Source organism: Eucyclogobius newberryi, unplaced genomic scaffold (genome assembly GCF_026437365.1).
Source record: "Eucyclogobius newberryi isolate DKJ021-1_F unplaced genomic scaffold, fEucNew1.0.hap1 SCAF_12, whole genome shotgun sequence".
NCBI lineage: Eukaryota > Metazoa > Chordata > Actinopteri > Gobiiformes > Gobiidae > Eucyclogobius > Eucyclogobius newberryi.
Window position 1 is genome coordinate 24,303,007 of NW_027315746.1, and position 18,181 is coordinate 24,321,187.

Here is an 18,181-nt window from a genome sequence, read left to right on the forward strand (position 1 = left end):
CTTTTTGTGTGGGACTTTATTTGGAACAATATGTCCAATCTGATACAATATTGTTTATGATTCATCTTTTAAAACATTGGGATATTTACGTCTAACCACCACCAGAGGGCACCCCAATGCAGTGTACTTGAACATAAGACAGATCCAGATCCTCCATCACATCAGCTTCACTTTGATAGTCCTTTCATTTCCCTCTATGTCGCCTGCATGTTTGACATGACCACGTCGTCGCCTCTTTGCTTCTTATACTTCTTCTTCACACAGACCAGACTGACCACAGTGATCACCAACATGGCTCCCAACACCCCCAGAGAAGCGGCCAGGGCCAGGGTGGTCTTCTCCTGTTGTGTGCCTTTGTACTGGCAGCTGTCCCCATAGTACCACCAGTCATTGCCCACGGCACACCTGCACACAGCAAACAGCAAATACACACCTTTGTCCTGAGAGCTGTTGCATACCTCAATCAAACTGTCCTGACACGAGACCGGCTGATGCCTCCTGCCGGATCCTGACTTCCTGTCAAAGTCTGCTGGAAGTCTACTCAATGTGCCTGAATTGCCCCATAAGGAAAATCGTATTTGACTGACCTCAAAGGCTATTTTACACCAGACAGGTATAAACATCACTATTTAAAGTAGCACATGGAGACGCCAAACCTTTCAGTCTGAAGACATTGATGGACTGTTTGGAAGGAATTGTTTATCAAATTCAAAGCCTAATTTAAGTTTAAACTCCACAAAATCAGGTGAAATTAGATTTTTACGTCAGATTTAATTAAATGTATAAAGTACACAATTTAAAACTGGCTCTATTCTTCCGATGACTATTTCCCAAATCTGTGCTGTTTAAAATGTTTATATGAAAACATGAAAAGGTTTTACTTGCATATGTTCACGTTTCTGACCTTTATGTAAGTTTCAAACTGAGTTTTGTGGACGTGGGTTGATGTGCTTGTGCATAGAAATCTTATTAGAAAGTTTTATCTATTATTCTTAAGAGTGTCAGTTTTTAATAGTTTTTTTTCCAGTACAAACTGCACATTCTGACTCCACAAACCCCTTGTTAGTTCTAATTTAGAATGTTTTTTGCATAAAGCACAAACTGACGCAACAAGAACCACCCACCTACATGAACTACCCTGTGGCACAATTCGATCTGCCTCAATCTTTCACCACTTTTCATGTTTCATTAAAAAGAATCAAAGACGCAAGAGATTAAACGCAGCATTAGTATTCACTGCAGATGTTCTCACCTGCACACGGCCGCTGCTCGCTCCATCACACACACGCCCTGGTTCAGACACTGCAGGTTACCGCACAGGTCGGGTGTGGTGGGTGTGGTGCTGGTGGCGTTTGGGTGGGTTGTGGTGGTGGTGGAGGGTCTCTGGGTGGTGGTGGGAATGGGCTGGGACACAGTCAAATTGGACACATCTGAAGGAACACAGAAAAACACTGGTAATATCTGTGTTTTTGTCTATTTTGTGTCTATTTTGATGTTAAAATGTTGCTTTTAATTGGATTTTTTATTTAAATAATGATGTAGTAATGAAAAATAAAAATAGCACTCAATCAATCTCAGTTTAATTTCACAAAATGTGGGATGATCGGTCATTAAATCCTGTAATGTATTCACCTTTTCTCAATAATGGTTATAGAGAAAGTGCCTTGGAGGGATGGTTTTATTTATGAAGGTCAATTTATTATTTATTTATTTATTATCTATTAACATATATAAAGACATGAGAAGTAGCATACAGTTAGGCATAGCAAACATGAATAAAAAATAGATGAAAGAAGATGAATCTCATACGATCTGCCCCCTTTTTCAATTTAACTCTGCAAACGGATATCTTCTCTTTTAACGGCAACAGCGTCATTTTCTTTTTCATGCTTTAATTAATTTCTTTAATTACATTATTTTTCTTGATTCTTTAATTTTTTTGTCAAGGTTTTCCATAAATTAACTCCTTTCACAGTAATGTTTCATTCCATCATCTTGGATCTGAATTTCTTTTGTTTTATATGTCTGTTTCTTTGAGATTTTAGTGACTTTGTTCAAAAATCCTTGAATGTTTACAGCTTACATTAATTTAAAGCTACTTAAGTCAGTATTATCATGAAGTTTTAATACTTTATGTTAGATACTGTATGATAGATGGCGAACGACTGTTGGTGACAATTCTCAAGGCTCTTTTTTGTAACATGTTGTATGTTTTACACGACCCCCAAATGTCTACATCTTGCACTTTAAATACATATGACTGCTTTTGTCTCACTTCAGGGGTTTCTGAGTGATGAAAATATTCAATCTAGCTAAATATTCTATCTTAAAATGTCTAAAGTCCTCCAAATATTGTCTATAAACATGAAGTTGAAGCCCCTGTTTAGACATTAAAACAGAGCTAAGTAACTTTAGCAATAGTAAGTAACTTTTGTGAAAATACAGGGCCAGGGTTTCTCAGGATAGTTGCAATTCATGTTTTTTTTCGCCCAGAAAAACAAAGGACACTTCAAATGCTCCAAATACTTATTCAACCATCACAGGCACTTACAAATTCACCATGAAACTTTTATAATAATTAGAAAAACAGACTTTAAGCTCTTTTTTTTCTTTTTCGTGGCCCTGTGAAATGGGGGATGAAAGGAATGGGAGGACATGCAGCAAATTAATTAATTACCATCTGAACTGTAACATGGAAGTTTAGACTACATAGAACCAGCCAACATCAAAAAGCACAATAATGAAAAATGTATAGCCACTGGTCCCCGGTGACCTCATCAAATGCAGTCCGTCAGTTCGTTTGACACGGCCAATTAAGCCCAGCGCGTGAAATATCATTGTGAATTACCTTCCATCGTGAGCAGAAAGATGGCGTCGCCCCCTTTGATGAAGTCCCTGCTCTTGGCGCGGAGGTGGGTGAGGTAGACCGAGGTCCCCAGCCCGGGCCCTCTGAAGTACTTGGTCCCGTCAGAGTCGGTCACCTCGCTGCCCACTATGCGAGGATCATCCCAGTAAAACTCACCAGTTGCTGGAGGAAGAGATAAAAGAACATTTTGTAGTGATGAAAGAGAGTCTCGTGAAAAAATAAGCCTTAACCTGAGGGCTTATTTGAGTAATTAGCATTTTAAAGTTTCTCGTGTCTTTATCGAAGTAACTGGTCAATATTTGAATCAATACTCTTAACGACTAATTCACTTTCCGCAGACTTAAGGTGCACTATGTAACTTTTTTGTTTGTAGAGTCCACCTCCCGCTTGTTGTCTCTATGGACATGTTATTGCGTCGAACGTTCCACAGTATGGCATTAAATGTATCCATGGAGACGAGCAGGTGACGCCAGCAGGTCGAGTTTGCCCGTGTGGAGGCGTGTCCCAGTTTCTGTTTTTTACCAATAAAAACAATAAATGGTTGAATAAATGCAAGATACATCTGTTTAAGGCCATACGATGGTTTCCCCATCAACCCAAAAGTAAACTTCAACTTTAACTCAAGGCAAAGCAAGAACATCACCATGGAGACAGGCAGGTGCACCGTTGCTAGCCCTGAAAATGTGCAATACTGACTTAACCATGTGCAATACTGTCACCTTCATGTGCAAATAACTGATGAAAATGGAGTGTTTATTTTACCAGTATTAGTATTAGTATTAGTATTATCTTGTCTTACGCTAGCTGTTTCTATTTTATTTTTAATTTTTATCTTTATCTTCATTTATTTATTCTTCCCTTCCATTCCTTATTAGAAAATGAGAGGTTTTGTCTATAGGAGTTTTTGTTTATAAGAGTTCTTCTATTAAGAGTTCCTATAAGTTACCTGTCCTTTTCCTCTGTATCTACCTGCTTTGCAACAATGAAATTTCCCCATGTGTGGACAATAAAGGATTATCTTATCTTATCTTAACTCCGATTATTCTACCACAAACTCGGATCATGCGCCTGTAAAGCATCTCACTTGTCGTCTTGCTGGGGTCCGTGGTGATGCTCCTCTGATTGGACATCCGCTTCTGAATGTGTGGGTTCTGGTCCATAAGCATCATGGTGATCTGTTTCCATGGACACGGCCATGTTTGCCCCGCGTCCCCCGCCCGCGCCACCAGGTTAGCGTACGCCGAGAGCTGCCCCGTGTTGCCCCCTGTACCGCTCGGGTACAATTTCATCTGGAAAGAGTAGCCCTCCTTAGACTTGAATGGCGGGCTGGATATCGCCACGTCGTGTGGCGTAGTGTCCATGACGTGGCTGAAATTCTTCACCCTCCAAACGAACTCGGGACAGGTGGTTTCGGACAGGTTGATGTCGTCCAGCGACATCCCGCCTGGTGCTGTCCCGGGACCCTCTTTGGTGCCTTGGAAAACCACTCTGAACTTTGTCTTGACGTCCAAACTTACATGGTGCAACTGCCAAAGATCTTGTGGTGGACCTGAGGATATGAGATAACAGTAGATCTTATGTAAATACTACAAAGACCATCTGATATTTGCACAAATCTCACAAAGCATTACACATTCAGGACCCCATTTCTGCTAAAGGACCCCAAAATTAATTGTTTGGTTTGATTTGAGAGGAAATTTAAGGCTACTTTTCATAAACCTCCAAACAGTAGGCATTTATTTAAGCATGAAAATGGGAACAAATGTCGCCCATCAATTTGAATCAACCAAGGATTCAAGCAAGATATTATAAATCAATGTTTGTTTTGGGAATCTCCAAATGTATTTTCCCATTGGTTGTATGGTAACGCCAGTGGAGCTCAGCAATCCCGGCCACGTTCTAAAAGTAGATTTCCATTACATTTTTCCTATCGACCGTTCGAAAAAGTATGAATTCAAAAGCACGATGGAGGTTTGTCACCCACATGGTACCCATAATGCAGCTGTTTTTTAGTCCCAAAACACATTTAAATCACATTTTGTAATCCACAGTCGAATAGGTAGAAGAAAGAAAATAGGAAAATTGAATTGTGTGAACTGTACACAAGAGGGATCAAAGATGCTGTACTTGTCAGGACAGTCAATTCATTCAAAGATTGGGGTCTTTTTCTTTTTCCTTTTTCTCCCAGCGACCCCTATTTTACACAGGAAACATCAATTGGCAATCCAAGCATCCTACTTGAGAAGCTACTGTCCTATGTTATTATTTTCTGGACGTCCTAAGCATATCAGGTTAATTCAAATCTTAAAGAACAATAAAATGTGATTATAAAATACTTTAGAGAAGCATTTAACATTCCATCTCTTCATTAATATTCACACACCAAAAATGCACTTCTGAAACGTTGTGGTGGGTGGAAATTGTAATGCTCTACTAAAATTACAAAAATAATTAAACCCATGATGCACAGAAATTCATGAAAATACATGGAGATTTTTTCATTTCATCCACATCTACACTTGACCTCAATTGCATCCTCACCGTCTATGGAGGAGATAAAGCGAAGTGTTCCGTTGCGGTGGGCTTTGTCGTACTCTCTGACGTAGATCTTCAGAGTGTCCTTGGCCCCGGCACTGTTGTAGTAGAAGAACTGCAGACACTGGAAGCCTCGTTTTGGATACAGGAGCCGGCTCTCCAGTAAAGCTGTGTCCCCGGTGTTGGAAGAGGCCGTGTCAAAGTGCATGAAATAACCAGAACCTACGCCAGAAACGCCAGAAATGTGTTACAGGATTAAATGGGCTCTTAACAATGTGATGTGGGACTTTTCCCATTAGGTCTGATATGGGAAAGAAAGTCCCTGAAATATACAGATATTTATTTGTACTGCAAGACAATTATCCAATATCGGTTCAAGGTTTTTTAAATAAACTCTCTATTTGGAAATATTGTCAATTAAAATAGTTCTTATGAATCATTTGTATGCATATTGATTTGTGTTCTTCTCCTGTATTTACCTTGTATATACCTTCTTTACACATATATAACAAGCGATCACCTGAACGTATGCGGCTGTGTGTTCAATAAAGTGGTAATGGTTGTGAAACATGTCAAAACCTCCAGGTGTAGGTGTAGTTATTGTGTCATTTATCTATCAATAAACCTTAAAAAACACTCTCATTATGATTTAGTAAGACTTGCTCTCTCTGCAGGGCTTATATTTGAAGTATACTGTCCCCTGTCATTTTTACAAACACAAAATGTAGTTTCATATTTCCCTTTGCCAAGTACTTGTGTATTTTCATTTGTGAATGTTCCCAACACGGCTCAGCACCAGAGCTTAAGTCAAATTAGTCTTGCCCAATTACATATGTATTATGTAGCTGCTCTTAGAGTCTAAATGAGACTTTTGTGTGATATCTGCATCTAATCAGGCAATTTATCTCCTGCAAACTGTCAGGCTTCTTGTTTGGAAAGCTGCAAATTAGTGAACTAGTTCTGGGGATAAAAAAATAAAGTAAAAAATTGACATAAACTGAACGAAATGGATCAGGTGTGCTTTAACCTTGTTTTATTTTCATTTGGATGCATTATTCTAAAAACAGTAATCTCAAACAATACACACTTTGTATTTTCTCTGGCTCCGCCCACTCCGTCCTTTCTTTACTTTTTTTTTCTCTCTTTTCCTTTTTATTTTATTTTTTTCTCTTCTTCTTTCTCTTTTTTGACAATGTTACTGGACTGTATCTTTATTTACACACAAGTTCTGATTGGTCTGTGTTTATTCTTTCAATAAAAAAATAATAAAAAAATAAAAAATTACGACTTTTAAAATCAAGTACACTGCCATTAACACCTTTTTGTTTGTTTTTGCCCTAAAGCAGAAGTGGTTCATTAGAGCGTTTTCCCACCAACTCAAAAGTCTGCCATTTCATACGTACTACATCCTGCCATTGTGTCCTCAGGCAAGACACTTCACCTTGTCTATGTGTGAACGTGGTGAAGGTGGTGTGTGAGTGACAGATCAGTGGTGACAAAGTGCTTGCTGCAGTACTTTGCTGCAGTACTTTGCTGCAGTACTTTGTGGCAGTACTTGCCTGTACATTTGCCCAGGTTGGAGTAGTCCGTGGCGGGCCCTCCTGCAGCGCTGGAGACCCGTCGCCAGTCGGTTGTATCTCCGGCTCCTTGGATCATCCCACAGATGTTTTCGCGTTCAAAGTCACACGAGTCCAGGAATGTTGACCCCTTGGCTGTGTCCATAAAAACATGGAGACTTTGAACTGCTATAAAACACTTTATAATATAATCCACACATTGAGTTCAGTTAACAGATAACAAGTGGAAGAAATAATATGTTTGATTTATTTGTTTGGATAATGTCAGATGCATTATCACAAAAAACATTTCAAAAACAAATTTCCCTACGGGGACAATAAAGTGTAACTTTAAGTTTAACTTTAAGCTTAACCTTTGATGCTAACATGTGCTAGTTTTGTCTGTTCAACAAATAAACTCATGATAATTCAAAATCACATGATCAAGTCAGCGGCTAAACTATTAATTGAGTGACTGTGTAATGACAGTTTATTAGTCACTGCAGATCTTTGTTTTTTTTGTTATAATTTATTATTATCGCTTATTATGCCGCCCCCTTTTTTTGGCACATATTGCACCTTTTTTATTTTTAATTTTTATCATTCAAAGTTTGTTTTGTAGATCATCTAAATTAGATTCTGGGAGTTCTTCTTCTTCTTTGGCATTTTATGGCGGTTGGTATTGAAGTGTTACATTGCCGCCACCTACTCCTATTTAGTTCTATGTCTTCTTTAGTTGTACGTCTTCAAAGCACGTGCTCCACCCCACACGTCAAATAAATAAATAAATAAATAAAGAGAAAGAGAGAAGGAAAGAGAGAGATTTAAAAAAAATAAAAAATAAATCTGAAATGTACAACTACAGTAGGTGGCGGTAATGTAACACTTGGATACCAACCGCCATAAAACACCAAAGAAGAAGAAGAAGAACGGCTTGTTGCGTTCTCTCTTCTCCAATCTTCTCACTCAGAGGCTTCCAAGAACTGAAAGTGAACATAGCTTGCTTTGGGAGCTAGTAGCACTCACAGCCCCCCTCAGACCCCCCCTCAGACCCTCCCTCAGACCCCTCTAACGGGGCGGCACGGTTCACTTTAAGACCTGCTCCAAAATGAACTAGTCAAAAGAGGCAGCAGACCACTCACAAAAGTTACATAGTGCACCTTTACTTTTGATTGATTTATTTCATTCATTAATAATCATAAGTGGTCATTTTGAGGCTTGTTTCCAAGATATATTTTTTCTAAGATATTTTAAAATATTTCAGCACCTTTTGTTTTCTTCATTTCCATGTTGTGTAGTTTATTTGCTTTGACAGTCGTGCTGTTTCTTACTGCAGTTGTAGAGGCGGCTGAGCTTGAGCAGGTCACTGTCACTGAACTCCATACGCTGGCCAATCACGTCGCTGAAAGCCGGGATCTTGGTGACGATGGTGGGCTCGCTGCCGTTTTTGAAGGCGGTCTTGCTGTAGTGCATCATGGAGCCGTAGTCGTAGGGGACGCCCAGGGAGCTGGAGGTGGTGTCATTGTACGTGTTGAAATTGTGCCCTTTACCTGCAAATACAAAAAGAGCACGTTTCAGATGACGAATCCAAATGTATGTGTCCTGGGCCCCCAGTGCGTCCGGGCCCCGAGCACGTCAACTCTCTGCGGCTTCAGCTCCTCTCAGCACACTGGGCACGAAAAGAAGTCTCATAATTGGTAGAATAATTATCTTGAGGTAAACATTTATTTCTATATACATAATGTTGTAGACTTGAGTGCCACAGAACATGGATTTATGATGGAATATTCTTACCCCCCTTAACCCCCACTGTTCTGGACTAAATATGAAAGATCTGTACGTCAATTGCCGTGACATTTTGATAAGACTGTATTTACTGTGTTCAGAGGGCATCACAGGGGGCATTTATAGTATTAGCATAGTAATAGCGTAGTAACAGTAACAACATTAAATATTCACATCAACGTCACGAGCATCTTCACAGTCTGACAGAAGGGATGTTTTTATCGTCCATGAATATCCGACACTCTGCATGTTATTCTTTGCATCATGCTTTAATGTTGTTCCCACAAATAGAACAAAGTCAAAAGTAGATGTAAAATATATTGCTTTCTCTCAATCTGCAACATTGTGCTTTAGATGTAGAGAAAAGGAGGTTTTCTTCTTCTTGTTTGTCACTTACTTTGTAAGCTAAGATCTAAATCGATGGAAACTCTTATTTCTAAAGTCTACACACTATCATTGTGCGTTTTACCGTATTTTCCTTTTTTCATAGTTTTGGCCGGGGTGCGACTTATACTTATGTTTATACTCATATACCTATACGTATACTTATACTCCGGAGCGACTTATATGTGATATTATTTGTTATTTTCAACCGCATTTCATACTTAAACTTATATGTTTTTTTCTTCTCTATTATGCATTTTTTGGCTGGTGCGACTTATACTCCGATGCAACTTATAGTACAGAAAATACGTTACATGCTTCAGATGTGATTTACTTATGTTGTATTTGTCTATACTTAATACCAATACTATAAGTATTAATACTTAAAGGTGGAATGGATGATTTTTGAGTCTTATTTCCTCGTGACGTGGACGGCCGATTAGTCCTGCCACGTATCAATCATAAAACGCACCTACTGCTCACCTGCAGCCGCGTGTGACTCGTCCCCCGAGAGCAGCACTGTTCCGCGTGTCTAAGCGCATTGATCTATCATAATATAGTTCCCTCAGTGTACGGGACAAAATGAAGACGGAGAAAGACTGTTCGAGCTGACTCATAAAAGACAGAAATCTACGGGAGACGAGAGATGCGATGCGATCCGTTGTGCTAATAAACAAACGCACGTGTGTTGAATCAGTCCGCACGGGGGAGTGCGCATGTGCACTTCACCCTGAGTGCTCAAATCGCCAAAAAATCGTCCATTGCGCCTTTAAGTAGTATATCTGATAAAAGCATATGTTTCCCCCTTCTTAAGTCATGTCTTGTAATTGTTAAATTCTTGTAACTTTCTCTCTTCTTGCACTTGGGGTGATGCCAGACACGTGACCTGTACGCCACCCACAGCCATCTTGGTACAGGTCGCTAATGTCAAATCGAAAGGAAAACTGCAAAAACTACTCAGCGTTTTTGTTGGCGTGACTTAGAAAATGCTAATAAATGATTTGCATTGGTGATTAGTATTATACTTAACAAACTGGACTCGAAAAAATCTTCTAACAACTGAAATATGACTTACAAGTGTCGAAAAACTTAAAAAGTGAATATCAATTATTTTTTAAAGTGATATTGAGCTTTTAGTGCTCACACAGTGTAAAAGAGCAGACCAGAGGCAGCGCATGCGCCACAGTCTGAGAAACACTGCTTTACGTTATACAGTGTATGCCTTTTTCCCCAGTACCTTCAGAGATACGGTCCCACATGATCTGCACGTAGTCATCTCGGTCTGCTCTGGACTGCTCGTGCCAGAAGCCCAGCGCGTGGAGGAACTCATGCTCTATGGTGGCGATGCGGTCACAGTTGGCGCCTATGGACAGCCTCTGCTTCCCCACATGCCGATTACCCACAGATGAAAAACAACTTGCAGAGACACACAAACATATCAACACCTCAAGGCCTTTTATACAAGCCACAAAGCGCTAAACAAACACATGTATTAATATTTATACCCGCTTCCTTTAAAAATAGATATGTAGTTCTGTTCTCCACTCCAAGGTTGAAAGTCAATGCAAGTCTTAAGGCGGTATTGTTCGAAGGCCTTCAAGATTACACCCTTGGCATTGATTTCTGCAGAAAATAATGATACCACTTTTAGAACAGTCAGGGTTCAACATGAACTTTATAATGTCTGATAATATTTACCCAAGTCATCTTCCATGTAGTAAGGAACAGTCCTGGGCCACCGATACTCTTCGCCTATTATGGAATTTCTGCTTTGTTTCTGCAGCAGTCGAGAAAAGCCGTCAGTCAAAGTTTTATGTACCTTATGTGCACAAAAGAAAATGTAATACCTCGTCCAGTACAATGTCTCCTTCTACCAGATCCAAACCAGCCTCTGCAGAGCACAAAGAGTATTGATTTGCAATGACAGTACAGAGCGCGGAATGAAAGCGCTGTAGGAAATTAGCGCACCTTCATTGATGTCAAATATGTCAAGGTCTCGTCCTCCGTCAACGTCGTAATCTTTGAAGAAAAAGTTGAAGAAGCGTTACAGTACATGGACATTTATGCCACAATAGTGAATACATCATCATTCATCATCCTAGTTCCAATAAGAATGTTGAGCAGGCTTCTCCCACAGTCTATTCCAGCACGTGAAATGCACTGATAATAATTCTGTTTGTGCAATATTGACATAGGCTATGTTTAATTTCGTCATAGGCTATTATAAATATATAATGCATTGTTGAAGATGCAGTTCAAATACTTCAAACATCAAACATACATTTTTTAAATATATAAATAAACAGAAAAACGTACCTTCAATGGCTGGAACAGGCTGTGTAGAATAAAAATAGTGTTAGCTCAAAATAGATGATGAAGTAAATGGAAAAGATAACAGAGACTCACCAGGCAAATTGCAGCTACACAAAAGTAGCACACAACCCATAAAAACACAGTTCTCTGCACTGCCATTGCCCCAAATTCCCTCTTATGGGAGTCCTGAGCCTTGTATTTCCACAGTCAACTCCAGCAAAGGGAATGAAAGAAGAGCACAAGAAACAAAGGTGCAGGTAAACACCCGTCAATCATTTATAAGGCTTTAGAAGTTATACAGCGAGAGGTACTGTGTTATCTTTTAACTGGGCATTACAGATGAGCAGATTAGAGAGATTACACAGAACAACCTATGTTTGTATGAATTATACAATATTATTTTAATTCTAAATACTTCACCAGAGGAGACCTGTGTTTATAAAAGTAACTGTTTTTGTCTCTAAGCTAAAGAGTAACATGAATGAACTGAAATAGTAGAAAACTTGATAAAAGTACAACAGGAGGACCACAAAATTTCAAGTTTGGAAGGAATTTTGTTGGAGGAATTTGACCAGTTTCTTTCATAACACCGTGTCAATATTCAGAGGGAGAGGCTGAATGTTGGAGAAACTATGGTTGCCAAGAAACACATCATTAACATGTGTTCTGGGACTGTCATGTTGCACAAAAATGTTGGAGAGAAAATAACAAGGTGCTGCAAATGTATTTTGATACCACCATCCCATGCAATTTCAGAACTATTTGGGCCTCAAAACTCCTGCCATGGACAACATAAATGGATACTTTTGGAACATACTTCTGGGGCTGAGAACAAGGCCACTAAGGACTGGACCTACACCATAACGGACATATGGACAACTTGGACCTGGACAGATCTGAGAGAAACTGGACTAAACGGGACCGTGTGTGTGTTTCAACTTTTTCAGCGTTTCTCTTAAATTTTATTATTAAATATAAACTTTTTTTCCCTGTTTGTTCCTGTTTGTTCTGTGTTTTTTTTAAATAATAATGATAAGAAAAAAAGAATACAAAAAAATATAAAAGCACTAAAAAAAGCAATAAAAACAAAGCAATAAAAGTAAGATATTCCTTTATTGTCCCACATGGGGAAATTTCATTGGTGCAACGCAGGTAGATACAGAGGTAGATACAGAAGAACAGATCACTTATAGGAAGTCTGAAAAACACTTTCAGTAGAAGATCTCCTATAAATAAACAAAAACTCCCATAGACAAATAAATAAATAAATAAATACCATTGCATGTGATCACAACAGTAATTGCACATGAATATGTGTCACGACGGCACAAAGTAGTACGATTAATTAAATTTAATCTAAGTTTGCATTAACTTCTTGAGGCAGAAACATCACATTTCCACATGGAAATGTGATGTGTATGTGATGTGTGAAGTATTTACATTGTACATAGTAAAGGTGCTGCCATCATCCAGCTGTAACTCGCTGTCTGCTTTGTGTGAATTAAACATTGAATTATTTTCAAGACTCAGTGAATTCCACATAAAGAATGAACGGAAAACGTTCTCCCGCTCTTTTGAGACGATTGGAACAAGCTGGGCGGGGTCATGTAAGGGGCCCACTGTCAAATAATATTTGATGGAAAACATTAAGCATTTTTGTAATTTTCAATGATTCTTTAATTCCCCCCCCCAAATGTTTCCAAACAGACATAACAAATAATATGTTTTTTGATTGTAGGCTAAATCTGTGGGTGTTGCATATACAGTATATACTAGTCTTTATCATTTCTCATCAGCTGTCAGAGGCTAAGCACGACAGAGCCTGGTCAGTATGGATGGAGACCGCAGGAACACCAGGTGCCACAGTGGGGCGCTAAAGGGAATGTGGTCTGTCCTTAGACACTTCACCCACACTGCCTAGTAGTAAAGTGCCTTGAAGGTGGAAAAGCGTAAAATAAATTCACTGTGATAATAATAATAATAATAATAATAATGTGCATTTGTGTTCAAAAGCTTTATAAAAACATTCAGATGTTTATTTCAAGAAAGTGTCAAATAAATTCACGAAAACAAAGCTATTTTTGAGAAATGATGTAGTTTTTCAGTTCATATTACGTATTTTCTCATGTCACCAATGGCCTGAAATTACACTTAGAATATAACAAATAAAACTAGAAGCTGTGCAATTGCAAGAAGCCATTGTGACTGTGTAATGCTCGGCCATAATCACTGTATGATGACATCACACCACTGATTCTGACTCAACCAATCAAACGTCTTTAAATTTGAATGCCAGAATAAACATCAAATTATTTTTTCCAGCATGTATAATGTCTCAACCATCTTGACTATAAAACAATGGTATGATCCACATAAGCCTGAACATCAGACATTGATATCATTGAAGTGTCAACAGCATCCTCAGAAAAGTAAGTGTGTTGTTTCTTTCTTCTTTGTTTTCGTCCTATGTTGACTGACTTATCATTTACAGCTATATCAATATCGATACTTATACTGAATACTGAAATGTATCCAGTACTTTCTTACAAAATCTCAAATCTGTCACTTTCAGGGACTTTAATGTAATCTAATTTTAACACAGTATTTGTGCCATTATTTAAATCTTAAATGGATTTTTTAAAAATCACAATTCTTTTACACATTTTTAAATTAATCAATAAGCAGCAGAAAGGCAGAGGAAATTAACATACACAAAACCTACTATTCAAGGTATTTTTCCTATACTAGGAGTCACTAATAAACTTTCCCGAGGTCCAGTTTGAGAACATGTCTACAAGATGTCCGGGACTTCACTGTGTTTCTTTTATCCCACTTTTATATTATTATATACTGTATATATTTTGTATTTCATTTTATATATTTTATTTTATATATTATATATATATTTTTTAATTAATTAATATATTTATTTATTTTATCTTTATTTATTTCCCCCCTCCATCCCTTGTTGGGAAATGGGAGGTTTTGTCTTGTATAAGAGTTTATAAGAGTTCTTCTATTGAGAGTGTTTTTTAAACTTCAACTTAAAGTTATCTGTCCTTTTCCTCTGTATCTACCTGCGTTGCAACAATGAAATTTCCCCATGTGTGGACAATAAAGGATTATCTTATCTTATATAGATTACGTTATAACATAAAGAGTAATAAAAGGTCTAGTTATTTTTCATAATATACCAATTGCGTGCAGTGACTTTTTGACGGACAAGCAGACTTTGGGTCTAAATACCATGTGATTGGCCCATTTACCACGGGTACGGACTGCAAATGAAACAGCAGGAGCCTAACAAGATGGAGCGTCCCTCTTACTGGCAAGGTTAGGGACGAGCTGGTCATAAAAGACATTGGCCGTGTCTCTTGTTTCAGGCACGTCTTGATTAATTTCCTCATCATGCTCGTTTCTTTGTGAATATTAGTCGGATTGTAATAAACCACACATACTTTTGCAGCTTAACGTACAACAAACATCTCTGTGCTGACGCTAGATCTGACGCTCTTTTCCTGTGTGTTTGGAACAAGAGGGAGAGAGAGGAGAAATGAAAGGAAAGACAAACAAACTCTTGATTTTTTACTATTTCTTAAAACCCCCTAATCTTTAACATGGGGAGGCTGCACTGCTCGCACTCCGTGAATAAAGGGCTTATACGGTTAGCTCAACGGTGTCAGAGGTTTGGTTCGGATCCAGACCGGAGACCACCTGTTGTAAAGCAATTCTTGCATTGTCAAGAATCTTTGTAGCTGCAGTTTGCAAAAGGAAGCAAAGCCAGCGCTGCTCACAAGTGTGGAGGTTCCAAGTGTGGAGGTTCCAAATGTGAAGGTTCCAAGTGTGGAGGTTCCAAGTGTGAAGGTTCCAAATGTGGAGGTTCCAAATGTGAAGGTTCCAAGCGTGGAGGTTCCAAGTGTGGAGGTTCCAAGTGTGGAGGTTCCAAATGTGAAGGTTCCAAGTGTGGAGGTTCCAAGTGTGAAGGTTCCAAATGTGGAGGTTCCAAATGTGAAGGTTCCAAGCGTGGAGGTTCCAAGTGTGGTGGTTCCAAGCGTGGAGGTTCCAAGTGGAGGTTCCAAGTGTGGAGATTCCATGTGTGGAGGTTCCAAGTGTGAAGGTTCTAAGTGTGGAGGTTCCATGTGTGGAGGTTCCAAGTGTGGAGGTTCCAAGTGTGGAGGTTCCAAGTGTGAAGGTTCCAAGTGTGGAGGTTCCAAGTGTTAAGGTTCCAAGGGTGGAGGTTCCATGTGTGGAGGTTCCAAGTGTGAAGGTTCCAAGTGTGGAGGTTCCAAGTGTGGAGGTTCCAAGTGTGAAGGTTCCACGTGTGGAGGTTCCAAGTGTGGAGTTTCCATGTGTGGAGGTTCCATGTGTGGAGGTTCCAAGTCTTGAGGTTCCAAGGGTGGAGGTTCCAAGTGTGGAGGTTCCAAGTGTGGAGGTTCCAAGTGTGAAGGTTCCAAGTGTGGAGGTTCCATGTGTTAAGGTTCCAAGTGTGGAGGTTCCAAGTGTGGAGGTTCCATGTGTGGAGGTTCCATGTGTGGAGGTTCCATGTGTTGAGGTTCCAAGTGTGAAGGTTCCAAGTGTGGAGGTTCCAAGTGTTAAGGTTCCAAGTGTGGAGGTTCCAAATGTGGAGGTTCCAAGTGTGAAGGTTCCAAGTGTGGAGGTTCCAAGTGTGGAGGTTCCAAGTGTGGAGGTTCCAAATGTGAAGGTTCCAAGTGTGGAGGTTCCAAGTGTGGAGGTTCCAAGTGTGGAGTTTCCAAATGTGAAGGTTCCAAGTGTGGAGGTTCCAAGTGTGAAGGTTCCAAATGTGGAGGTTCCAAATGTGAAGGTTCCAAGCGTGGAGGTTCCAAGTGTGGTGGTTCCAAGCGTGGAGGTTCCAAGTGGAGGTTCCAAGTGTGGAGATTCCATGTGTGGAGGTTCCAAGTGTGAAGGTTCTAAGTGTGGAGGTTCCATGTGTGGAGGTTCCAAGTGTGGAGGTTCCAAGTGTGGAGGTTCCAAGTGTGAAGGTTCCAAGTGTGGAGGTTCCAAGTGTTAAGGTTCCATGTGTGGAGGTTCCAAGTGTTAAGATTCCAAGGGTGGAGGTTCCATGTGTGGAGGTTCCAAGTGTGAAGGTTCCAAGTGTGGAGGTTCCATGTGTGGAGGTTCCAAGTGTGGAGGTTCCAAGTGTGGAGGTTCAAAGTGTGAAGGTTCCAAGTGTGGAGGTTCCAAGTGTGGAGGTTCCAAGTGTGAAGGTTCCACGTGTGGAGGTTCCAAGTGTGGAGTTTCCAAGTGTGGAGGTTCCATGTGTGGAGGTTCCAAGTGTGAAGGTTCTAAGTGTGGAGGTTCCAAGTGTGAAGGTTCCAAGTGTGGAGGTTCCAAGTGTTAAGGTTCCAAGTGTGGAGGTTCCAAGTGTGGAGGTTTCATGTGTGGAGGTTCCATGTGTGGAGGTTCCATGTGTTGAGGTTCCAAGTGTGAAGGTTCCAAGTGTGGAGGTTCCAAGTGTTAAGGTTCCAAGTGTGGAGGTTCCAAGTGTGGAGGTTCCAAGTGTGAAGGTTCCAAGTGTGGAGGTTCCATGTGTGGAGGTTCCATGTGTGGAGGTTCCAAGTGTGAAGGTTCTAAGTGTGGAGGTTCCATGTGTGGAGGTTCCAAGTGTGGAGGTTCCAAGTGTGGAGGTTCCAAGTGTGAAGGTTCCAAGTGTGGAGGTTCCAAGTGTTAAGGTTCCATGTGTGGAGGTTCCAAGTGTTAAGATTCCAAGGGTGGAGGTTCCATGTGTGGAGGTTCCAAGTGTGAAGGTTCCAAGTGTGGAGGTTCCATGTGTGGAGGTTCCAAGTGTGGAGGTTCCAAGTGTGGAGGTTCCAAGTGTGAAGGTTCCACGTGTGGAGGTTCCAAGTGTGGAGTTTCCAAGTGTGGAGGTTCCAAGTGTTAAGGTTCCAAGTGTGGAGGTTCCAAGTGTGGAGGTTCCAAGTGTGAAGGTTCCAAGTGTGGAGGTTCCAAGTGTTAAGGTTCCATGTGTGGAGGTTCCAAGTGTGGAGGTTCCAAGTGTGGAGGTTCCAAGTGTGAAGGTTCCATGTGTGGAGGTTCCAAGTGTGGAGGTTCCAAGTGTGGAGGTTCCAAGTGTGAAGGTTCCATGTGTGGAGGTTCCAAGTGTGAAGGTTCCAAGTGTGGAGGTTCCAAGTGTGGAGATTCCAAGTGTGGAGGTTCCAAATGTGGAGGTTCCATGTGTGGAGGTTCCATGTGTGGAGGTTCCAAGTGTGAAGGTTCCAAGTGTGGAGGTTCCAAGTGTGGAGATTCCAAGTGTGGAGGTTCCAAATGTGGAGGTTCCATGTGTGGAGGTTCCATGTGTTGAGGTTCCATGTGTTGAGGTTCCAAGTGTGGAGGTTCCATGTGTGGAGGTTCCATGTGTGGAGGTTCCAAGTGTGAAGGTTCTAAGTGTGGAGGTTCCATGTGTGGAGGTTCCAAGTGTGGAGGTTCCAAGTGTGGAGGTTCCAAGTGTGAAGGTTCCAAGTGTGGAGGTTCCAAGTGTTAAGGTTCCATGTGTGGAGGTTCCAAGTGTTAAGATTCCAAGGGTGGAGGTTCCATGTGTGGAGGTTCCAAGTGTGAAGGTTCCAAGTGTGGAGGTTCCATGTGTGGAGGTTCCAAGTGTGGAGGTTCCATGTGTGGAGGTTCCAAGTGTGAAGGTTCTAAGTGTGGAGGTTCCAAGTGTGAAGGTTCCAAGTGTGGAGGTTCCAAGTGTTAAGGTTCCAAGTGTGGAGGTTCCAAGTGTGGAGGT

General features: G+C 40.4%; 1 protein-coding gene across 1 annotated transcript; it reads right to left on the bottom strand.

The window, feature by feature from the left end:
• On the bottom strand, positions 1–11,598 carry mep1bb (meprin A subunit beta b). Its single transcript, XM_072440487.1, has 14 exons — positions 11,533–11,598; positions 11,443–11,461; positions 11,095–11,145; positions 10,974–11,017; positions 10,825–10,903; positions 10,632–10,749; positions 10,364–10,542; positions 8,289–8,507; positions 6,961–7,113; positions 5,408–5,623; positions 3,951–4,415; positions 2,849–3,028; positions 1,253–1,430; positions 1–405 (listed from the first exon to the last, which is right to left on the bottom strand). Exons 1-14 carry the CDS (start codon positions 11,596–11,598, stop codon positions 195–197), a joined length of 2,178 nt encoding a protein of 725 aa, XP_072296588.1. The 3' UTR covers positions 1–194.
• Positions 11,599–18,181: the final 6,583 nt, after the last annotated feature.